General features: G+C 35.3%; 1 protein-coding gene across 1 annotated transcript; it reads left to right on the top strand.

The window, feature by feature from the left end:
- Nucleotides 1-221: 221 nt before the first annotated feature.
- Nucleotides 222-8,501, top strand: LOC115235671. Its single transcript, XM_029807595.1, has 4 exons — nt 222-276; nt 4,777-4,998; nt 7,328-7,465; nt 7,595-8,501. The coding sequence occupies exons 1-4, from the start codon at nt 222-224 to the stop codon at nt 7,603-7,605; spliced, it is 426 nt and encodes a 141-aa protein (XP_029663455.1). The 3' UTR covers nt 7,606-8,501.
- The last annotated feature ends 3,021 nt before the right edge of the window (nt 8,502-11,522 follow it).

Below are 11,522 nucleotides of genomic sequence, written 5' to 3' on the forward strand. Positions count from 1 at the left end.
AAAAACGTTTTATATATAATATCAGAGTCTGTATATAAGTTTATTACATAATAAGACATATATATATATATAAAATTTATATAATAACTCTGTAAACAGTAAACAGTGCGCGGAACTGTACATGCTAAACCCCATATGATTTACAGCTAATACCATCCCTGAGTTCGAGCGTCTTACGTCTCCGCAAGCAGCCTAGATACTATTAAACAAAAGGAGTGGGGATGGCAGCAACCAAGATCGGCCGAAAAGTACAAACCGGCCGCTGGCCTGATTTATGTAATCAAGCGACAGCAATATAAAGTAGCGTTGTAACTTATTCTACTTCAACATTGCGATGATAGGTACAATCAGGTGCAGCATATGAGAAAAATATTTATATCTCTTTGCTTTATTCTATAAATACTTTTCTCACATGCCTTGCACTTGATTGTACCTGTCATCGCAACTCACTGTTTATTATTATTATAATTATTATTATTTTATAAAGTTAATAGTCAATTTTTGATGAACTTACTCGCATCAGCGAGGATAACGATGTATCGCTTAAAGAAGATCGTGTATTCGACTTTACTATGCCTCATCTTTGAAAATGAGGATTTGCATAAGTACGTGGATCCAAACATTGAAAAAATTTTAAGTCCAAAAGGACCACGCACGATTCTTATAAGAAAAACGTTTTCGGTCAATTTGCTTGAATTTGTAATATGTTGTAGTTCTTGTATCTTTGATCTAAAGTGTCAAGTTGCAGAAAACTTCTATGGCCAGTTTCTGAATTATATGGGTGTACGATAAGTGTTGGCACCTATTAATATTTCAAAAAATACTCATTTTCGAAAAAAAATGTTCCATACAAACGTTGTAGGGTTTTATGTGACGCATTACATAGCAATATTATTATAATCTTGGATAGCGTTGTTCAGGTCACGTAAAAATCACTTTGAAATTTTTAAATGGAAAGCTCCATTTTTGATTGTATATTTTTGTACTTTACCTTAAGAGCTTTACAAAACACTACAACAAAATTCTTTTTCATTAAGTATTTTCCGAATTATCAGGCTTGAAAGGTACAGTACCGCCAGTATTAGTATTACCCAAAAGTGATTTTTACGTGACCTTAACAATGCTATTTAAAGTCACACTAACATTGCTACCTAATGCGCCAATTAAAACTTTACAACTTTTATTTGAAATATTTTTCTCAAAAATATTGTATTTTCGAAATTTGAGAAAGGCTAGTAAGAAGGCAATAAAAAACCAGGTTGTAACATGCAAGTCTTGTGATAAACTTTTTTACCATCCAGGATGTGCAATTAAGCATAAAATATATAATGGAAACCACAAATTGATGGCGTGTCTTGGCCTATTTGAGAAATTTATTATCGATAGCGATAAAGAAGCAGCTATGAGTAAAGCATTGATATCGACAGGAAGATCAACGGGGAGTATAGCATCAAGTAGTGGAAACAGAGTAGCAGGCGCGAGTGGATCAGTGGGTATTGATATAAAAATAGATTGGCTTATACAAATAGTGAAGGAAATAAAAGATGAAACAGCATGTAAAAAGAAAGTCAAGATGATGATTAAGAAACTAGTTCGAAAAGAATTGGAAAATATTAAACAAGAAGTGGGAGAATTGAGAAGAATGATACAGGAAGGAGCTTCATGACCGTCAGAAGGAGCACAAAGAAGTTATGGTGACGCAGTTAAAGTGAAGAAAAAAGAAAATATAATTATCAAACCTAAGACGCAACAGGAGAGTGAAGCTACTAAAAAACTGATAAAAGAAAAAATAGACGTCAAGAATATGGCTATGGGGGTAACGAAGCTAAAAAAAGAAAGCAAGAGAACAGTGATTCTGGATTGTGAGACTGAAGAAGAAATGGAGGATAAACTTCCGAAAATGACCCACGCTCGATTGCCATGAATTTTTGTAGAAACACTCTAAATGATGTCAAATGAATGTCCTTAAGCGGATTTTTACCGATACAAACATTTAATGCTAAAAATGTTTAATTAGAGTTATATATATATATAAATTATTGTCCATTAAACTGTTTAGGACAATTACAATAATTTATTCAAATAATTATACATAATGTGTATTTAAATAAGTTTAAATTTATATGTTTTACAATCAATAATTTTCCAGATATCCTATTTTAAAAGTTGTAATAAATCAAAACTTTAGAAAATTAAAAGCAGTCCCAATAACGCTTTGCATAGACAGTTGTAAACCCATGTGAAACCTCGCTTTGGGCAAAAAGTTACAAACCTATGTGAAACCTCGTTTTGGACAGAAAGTTGCAAAACCAATGTGGAACCTTGCTTTGCGCGGAAAGTTGTAAACCCATGTGGAACTTCGCTTTAAATTAAAAAGTGTTTGCGTGGAAACAGTGTGTTCCGTCCCCCCTGCGGAGGGGCTCCACTATCGGAAAACTAGACACATAGGTTTGGGTTCAACCTCGCTTTGAGTAGAAAGTTGTAAACCCATGTGAAACTTCGCTTTGCGCGGAAAGTATTTTTTTGTAATATTTGTGTATTAATAATTTATGTATACTTCTGATTCTTCCGCTCTCTTACATTAAATACAGACTCATCTGATAAAACAGTGACATAATAAATACACAGTAACACCAACATTAATATAGTAAAAATAGATTCAGTTGGTAAAACAGTGTAATAGACAATAATTTATATATAACTTTATTTAAATATTTTTAGCATTAAATGTTTGTATCGGTAAAAATCCACTTAAGGACATTCATTTGACATCATTTACAGTGTTTCTACAAAAATTCATAGCAATCGAGCGTGGGTCATTTTCGGAAGTTTAGCCGAAATGGAAAAATTAAAGGGTACAATACAAGCCAAGCTGGACGAGAATTTCAAAGTTACTGAGTCACCGCAGATGAAACCTAAGATAAAAATTGTCAATATTGGCAAAGAAGAAATGAAGTTGAATGATGATGATTTAATAGTTACAATCAAAAAGCAGAACAATATTGACGCGAAGAATGAAGAAATTCATGTGCGAATAGTGAAGAAAATAATTAAAAGTCAATCCGGAAAAAGAGGTAAAGAAGAAGGTCCTGTAATAATTTAAGCAGATGCAAAAGTCATGAAATAATGTTGAGCAAAGGAGAACTGAATGTAGGATGGAGGAAGTGTCTGATATTTAATCACATTAGTATTAAAAGATGTTTTAAATGCTGGGGTTATTATCATATTGCAAAGAATTGTACACGAAATGAAATATGCCACAAATATGCAGGAAATCATAAAGCGATTGAATGCATGGCGACAGAGAAAATATGTGTAAATTGTATGTTTAAAATTCAAACATACAACTTGAAAATAAGTGATGATCATGACGCCCTTGATCCGTAATGTCCGACATTTAAGAAGGCGATACAGGAGGAAAAGAGGAGAGCCAATTGAGAGGACATTAAGTAACAACTACAGAAGGAAGAGGATACAGCATCAGTTATGAAGATAATAAATCATGCATAGCACTGTCGGAGACTGGATTGACTGCTGGGGTTGAAGATTTGTACTGCAAATAGCTGAGAAAGCTAGTAAAGATCATACGAAGAAGTAAAAGTGTATAATGCCTTACCAGCTGAGATAAAACAATGTAAGAAAATTGAGCTGTTTAAGCAATTGTTAAAAAAGTATATTGTAATTATTGTAAACTAGATATGTATTACAAATAATTGAGAAAAATCAATCAATCAATCTCGCTCTCTCTCTCTCTCTCTCCCTCCCTCCCTCTGCCTCTCCAACCCTCCAACTCTCTCTCTTCCTCTCTCTCTCTCCCTCTCTCCCTCTTCTCCTCTCACTCCCCCTCTTTCTCTCTCTCTGTCCCCCTTTCTTTCTCCCTCCCTCCTCTCTCCTTCCCTCCCTCTCTCTTTTTTATTGTATTAAAAAATTAAATTTAAAAAATTTTAAATTTATTAAAGGGTGTATTCAAAGGAATAATCGTACATAAGCGGTGTGAATGCCCTTAGAGGCGCAAAACCGCTTTGCGTGTGTGCGTGCGAGCATACGTACGTGAGCGTCTGAAATCAATGATGAAGAATGAAAAATGTCAATTCTGGTATACGATTATGATACCTCAGAATTGACTGTACCAATCTTATTCAAATTTGTCGCAATCGAAAGCTTGCATTTACATTGTATCAGAAAAGTGCCGTTAGATTTTTGATTATTTCAGTTCCTGGGATATTTTAATCGAAAGTTTATTAGACGTAAAATTCCGAATAAGCTACTTGGTAGCGCTGTGGCCCCTCTAAACAGGCAAAACTGTTGACCATGGCCCCTTTACATAGGCAAAACTGTTGACAAGCCAGTAAGTATTTTTTTATGTACTTGGCGGCGCGACGCTACCACCTCGCTTGATTAATGATTATACTTTATAGCATGTAATGCCCGTATCAGACTACGCATTGAAAATTGAAGATTGAAGATTAAAGATTAAAATTTGACTAATCAGAACAAAAGAGACTAAAATTTCTTTGTCCTGATTGGTCAAATTTCAATCTTGAATCTTGAATCTCAATCTTCAATGCGTAGTCTGATACGGGCTTAAGAGGACTATCAATTGTCAATAATATATGTTGCTATATGCTAATGTTTCACTTCAAGGTATACTTCATTTTTCTACGCTCAGAAAATTGATACATTGTCTGGAGCATATAAATATAATAAGAAAATTTATTGATTGTCATTTGTCAAAGGATAAAATTATTAATATAATGGCAATACGCCAATTGGCAGGTAATCAATATCTTGGAAATATTCAGCAAGATGTTTGTGGCGCCCTGCTCGGCGAAACGGACGGCGGTGTGCAAAGAAATGACGTGCAAGCCCCTACAGATGCTCATGGACTTGGGCCTGCTGTTACTCATGGACCTGGCGTTGCCCGTTGGCCTGGCGTTGTCCATCATGAATTTGGGCCTGCCCGTAATAATAATGAGCTTCCTGCCGAAGACTTTCCACGTAAGTCTCTTAAAGTATATAAATAGCACAAAGTTATGATTTAACTGCACGAACATGAAAAAAATCTTATATAAAGAATGATTTATGTCAGGCCTGCGGCCGGTTTGTACTTTTCGGCCGATCTTGGCTGCTGCCATCCTCACTCCTTTTGTTTAATAATATCTAGGCTGCTCGCGGAGACGTAAGACACTCGAACTCAGGGACGGTATTATCTGTAAATCATATGGGGTTTTAGCATGTATAGTTCCGCGCTCTGTTTATTGCGTAACGGCAGGGCCGTTACTACGTCATATGTAGCCATACGCCATATATACATATATACATATATATATATACGCATGGCTTGCTTCTTATCCTGCTCTATCTATCCCGCTTGCACGCACACCACACGCGCTATCTCACTCGCTCGTGCACCGCACGCGCCGTCTCGCTCACTCCATAAACGCTATCTCTCTCGCGGTCCCCCCACGCGGAACCGACCCCACCGCCGGACCGCCGGGTTCCGCCGGCTCTCTCTACCTTCGGGCTGAGGTTTCGCTCAGCCCTGTCAGGTTTCGCCGACTCCTGTCACCACTCCTCGGACTAAGGTTTCGCTTCCCTACCGAAAATGGTCGATTAAAACCGATTAAAACATAATCCGTTTTAATCGGTTTTAATCGGTTCAATCCGCGCCCGGATTCAAAAGTAATCAATTTTAATTCCGAACAAACTATAATCGGTTTTAACATCGCTTTCGCGGATTATTTCCAATCTAAAATCATTACATTCTAATCCATATTGTTGTCAATCCAAATAAACACGAATAATCGAATGGATATTGTGGCTGCCGTAGGTCGTCACATTAAGCACAATCCGCAATACAATAGTGCGACCCTATTAAAAGGGATTATTTTTACCTATGGATTGACTATGATAAATTCCAATTCAATTGCATCAAAACAGGTTTAATTATAATTTTATGAAATCGTATAATTTCGCATTGAGGTGGAGATATATCATCCAACATTAACCTCGCCTGAAGCGTACTAAATTCGATTTGACTATTTTCAATCGGTTTTAATACCGCATTTTCGGTGCAGAAATCCCGATCGATTCGGATTACATTTTTTTTAATCCGTTTTAATCGACAATTTTCGGCAAGGTTAGCTCTGTCGGGTTTCGCCGGTTCCTAGCACCTGTCCGGGCTGAGATTTTGCTCAGCTCTACCGGGTTTCGTCGGTTTCCGTTGCCAAGGCAGGCCCCGACGTGACACTCTGCCCTGCCCGCAATACCCAGCCACCTAACCTGACATTAGCTCGTAGGTGCATGTAAATACCGCGCTGTAGATATTAGCCGCATGATAGAGATAAGTCCGCTAGTTATAACCGCCGTAATGATAAGCCTGCTAGTCTTAAGAGGATGCCGGAGCGACGGGCGAACTCCGATAGGTGAACGCCCTCATCTAAGTGTAACTAAAAGTGTCGGTATATTACCAACGCTTTATAGTTACATTACCGATATCATTATGTAGAGTAATTGTCAAGGATATGTGCATACTTTGGAAAGAGCAATAAAATACAAGCTTTTCGTATTGTGTTAAATATGCAGAGACAGAAAATATGTTGGATTTCTACTGTATTTCTGTTCTCTCGTCTCGTAGAAGCAACGACTTTACACAGATATCTGTTTGTGTCGCGTACATATTTTGAATACAAATCTATAATATTGCTCATATTATCTCTTTTGATTTTATCATAATGTAGATATATACATATATACATCATACCCTAACTTGTGTGTGTTATCCCCTCCACCTCGGTTGCATGTTGCTCGCGTCTCAATTCTGGCATCACTGCCTACAACACTATATAATCTACATAACCAACAACAAATCGCTACCGTCTTCGCTGCATAAAAGATCTGCCATCATTTCATTGGTATTTATGTCTTAGGACTCGGGCACATTGTACACCGTTATGTTGTAAGAACATTTATTAAAGCTTACGGCTCTAACCAAGCTTAAAGCTTACAATTAGAGCAAAAGGCTAAAGGCTTACTACACCTATTGTCGATCCGGCCTAAAGCAAAGAGATATAAATATTTTTCTCATGTGCTGCACTTGATTGTACCTATCATCGCAACGTTGAAGTAGAATAAGTAACAACGCTACTGTATATTGCTGTCGCTTGATTACATAAATCATTCTTTACTATAATATTTGCTTTATATTCGTGCAGTTGAAGTGTATATCATAACCCTTTGTGCTTTCTAATTTTATACATGCTATTATTTTTTCGTATTAACGGTGAAAAGAATTCAAGGCCAATAATAAAATCTTTGATGTTTTCAGATCGGAAGCTGAGAGGTACAAGAGCAAAAGTTAAAAAACAGGAGAGAAAGTTTATGGCCTTTTTGTATAAATTGTCGACTCCCCATTATCATTGGGGGCCGAGACGAAGAGAAAAGGGAAAAGGAAGAGAAAGAGAAGGTAATAATATCCTAAATACTAATTATTATTATTAATATTAATTATTATAATATAGTGATATTAATTATTACATTTATTATATTGTATATTATAATTATAATATTAATATATTTTGTTTGTTTGTTTTAGGACGAGAATGAGAAGCCGATCAACTTTTCTTCCGTATTGTTATTTTTATAACCAAATTTTCATTTTTGAGATCCCAGATTAGAAGTAGAGTCTCTAAGCATTACAAATAGAGGTACAGAAGGATTTGGTTTAACAACATGAAATAAACAGAAGATAAACTCAGCCTATTATCTATTTGAGTAAATATGCCGATCAAGGGAGTCCCGATGACCTTGACCTTGACATATGTTGTCAAGGTCATGACCCTGAACAACATTCAAAAGGTCATAGCCGTCGCTCGTAGTTTATTAAAAAGTTATTAATGAAGAAACTTTAATGAATAGAACATAATTTTACGACACCATGTACGTTTTAGAAAAGTTAAGGTTAGATATAGAGTGAATTTGGTTTCGTTTTGGAAAGTACATGCATGGACGCAGGTTCCGCCCCCCTACGGGGGGGGGGCCCACTTCCGGAAGATATAACCTAACCCAAACCAAATTTTAGTTTTATATTAGAAATAGTATATCGGTATAATTAATCCCAGCAAACACAGATACATAACTGTAACATTGCCATAATAAAACGGAATGTAACAAGTAATATAACGTATTTGTTACATGTAATATTCACGTAGTTGTAATTTCCCACTCATACAAAATTGCAATTATATAACATGAATATAACATGTTACTAAAATGTCATATGATTGTTACAGTCATATAATAGTCCACCCAAGTAGCAAACTGACGTCACAATGACAGTAAATTTTGGTCACAAAATGACCAATTAGACATCCTAAGTTAGGTTTCATGAGACCCGAAAATGTCTCATCGATATGTCACATCCACGAGGTGTCATTTTCTGACGTTTGTTTGACGGCAAAACTAAGACCAATTACAGTAATAATATAACACATATTAATGTGATATATATTTTAGGTAAAAAATATTTTAATTTATAAAATTAAAGATTTTATTTATATGAAAGTTAATTTCTGTTTTATATTTTAAGCAGATAATAACAAACAATTTTTACTTATTCGGATAGAAATTGTCCGAATAAATTAAAATCGGATATTATCTGTCCGATTTTCCAAAAATCAGTTCAATATCTGAATTTCCTGGTACGGGAATCGTATCAGAAATTGAACTGATAAAAATAATTACAATGTTATTAGCCGCATTTTGCAGACTTTATATACGCTCATGACAAGAATTTGAAGACGGGTATAGATAGTGAATAGCGCGCCGTATAGCGGTAAGCAAATGAACTATAATCAATATAAGTTACAAAAGGACTTTATTTGGACGGTCATAGAACGTTTTCAAAATTACGTCTTTGGCTAATCTAAGAAATAAGGTCTTTTAAACGTCAATTATTAGTCGCCGACATTATAGACCAAAAATAGACGTCATTATGTCGTCTTTTGACGTTACTCTGTTACTTGGGCAGTTACATTACATATTACTCCCATGTTACATAGCAGTTATATTCTGATGTTATATTGCATAAATAAAAGACAGTTATATAATCCCAATATAAATTAGGTATAACAACCGTTACATTACATGTTATTCCCATGTTATATAGCAGTTATATTCTGTATAGCAGTCATATTCTGGTGTTATATTGCATAAATAAGAGAGAGTTATATAATCCCAATATAAATTAGGTATAACAACCGTTATATTACATGTTATTCCCATGTTATATAGCAGTTATATTCTGTGTTTGCTGGGTGTGTATTACACGTACGTACACGTACGTATATATACATACATATATACATACGTACACATATGTATATACATATATGTATATACCACTATATACGTATATATCACGTATATATACCACTAAAAAAGGCTTGTATTCCGCTTTTATCCCATTATGTACACATAACATACTAATGTACACTAAATATGTACACTATATTTATTTCCACTGTTGCACCTGACACGTTATAACGCGTTATAACGATCGATTTTATTCGCGCTGTTTTTTTGTACGCGTACGTGCAGCACTTCTCGCGCGACTGCGAGTATCTGTCTGCGTAAGATCATATCGCCGTATGTATCGGATTACTCACGCTACACACATACTACTATAGGCGATTTTTGACGATTGTTTGGTACATGTACCAATGTGTACCTAGTATTCTTTACTTTTTTATTGTTAAGATATTGTGAACGTGTGAAAGTGGAGAGTTCGAGAGTCGACGATAGTTAACCGTATCGCGAATGTCCTCTGCCTCGCGCTAAAGATCTCCGGCGTCCGCGTTCAAGATTTCCTACCTCGCGAGAGCTTCTAGCAAGAAGTTCTTCAAGATTTCCGAAACGCGGAATAGGCAGTAATTAGAAGGACATACTTGAAGATTTCAGAAAGTAGTCGCGGAATACGCTACGTCGCTCGCTCCCGGTGTATTACAATAAAAGCTTTTATCAAATTAACGATCACGTGAGTTTCTCATTTCAACCCGTTCCTCCAGTGGATCTTTGGATTCGCGCTACACTCGTTTCTCGTTCAAGTCTGAACGTCTCTCAGTTTCGGGCGATCTCGTCGAGGTCTACGCCCGAACAAATATTAAATTGAGAAACAATAACATTTCACCTCCAAAGCTAATAACCCAGCAAACACACTTATATAATTATGTTATAACGGTTACATATCTCACAAGGGACATTCTGCAACGCGAAAATTCAAAAAAATCTGAAACTTTGCATAATTATAGAGTAGTAGGTCCTAATAACAAAACAATTTTTTGTTGGTGCCAAAAAACGATTTTAGGAGTGAAAACAGCCTCTTAAAAAATTGGTTTTTACATTCCGAAACGAATATCATCGAAACCAAAAGAAATATGAAAAAATTGTTTAAACAAAAGTTTTATGGTTTTAAATGTACTTTAAAACGGCGTATCTGGTTTTTTCAAAAATGGTAAAATTTTCAAAATAACCCCACCACTCATTATTTTTTTAATATTTTGAAAAAGTTTGCAAATTATATTAAAGCTTATGTTGCGCCAAATTCAACAATGTATGATAAAGTTATGTTGCGGAAATTAATTCTTGAGAAATAAAGACGCACGCTACCTATGCTAATTTTATTTGCTCACTGTTTTATGACGACTTATTTCTTTTTTCTTTTCTTCGTAAGGCCTCGCAATACATGATAACGATGCTGTATATTAGTAATAATATTTACCAGTTGCGTAAATAATCTTCTTATACTACATACATTATATCATAATAATATAAAAAACGGAATGAGTCTTGTAATATTTGAATAATATTAAAAATTATAATTTTAAACAATTATAATTTTAAAATATTTTGCAAATTAAATTTCAATTCAAGATATAGAAGCATAATAATATTCGAAAAATGTATGTCATAATTATTTAAAATAATATCAGGAAAACATCGAACAAAATTTTTCCAAATTCTAAAACCGAAAACATCTAAAGGTTGTACAAAAGCAGTTGTTTTTTTGGTATTGTTAGAATATTTACTTGTTTATCTGCTGGTATAAATTTTTTTAATTGTTCCGGATTATGACCTGTCCATGAATCAAGCAATAACGGACTTTTCTCCAGTATTTCGTAAATATACTTCTTCAAATCAGTTTTTGAAATGTTGGCTTGTGTGTTTTCCGAATTTTGAAGCTGCAATGTAAACATTAATAGGTGTAAAGAAAGTTTCTTCTACTCGTGGTCCAAATTTTCCACTAGATTTTTTTAGTATTATATACAGAAGTAAAAGAAGATGTCCATTTGCAGATATAATAGGTGTGGCGGTTAAATACACCACCACCACAAATACGTGCAGTGCATGCAAGGATGCAACACGCGGCGCAAAACGGTCCCCACGGGGAACGAAAGCTCGCGCACTCATCACGTGCCGCGCGCACGGCAAAGCTCACGCGCTCATTACGTGCCGCGCGCAAGAGT

The sequence above is a fragment of the Formica exsecta genome, unplaced genomic scaffold (genome assembly GCF_003651465.1).
Source record: "Formica exsecta isolate Colony F162 unplaced genomic scaffold, ASM365146v1 scaffold230, whole genome shotgun sequence".
Classification (NCBI taxonomy): Eukaryota; Metazoa; Arthropoda; class Insecta; order Hymenoptera; family Formicidae; genus Formica; species Formica exsecta.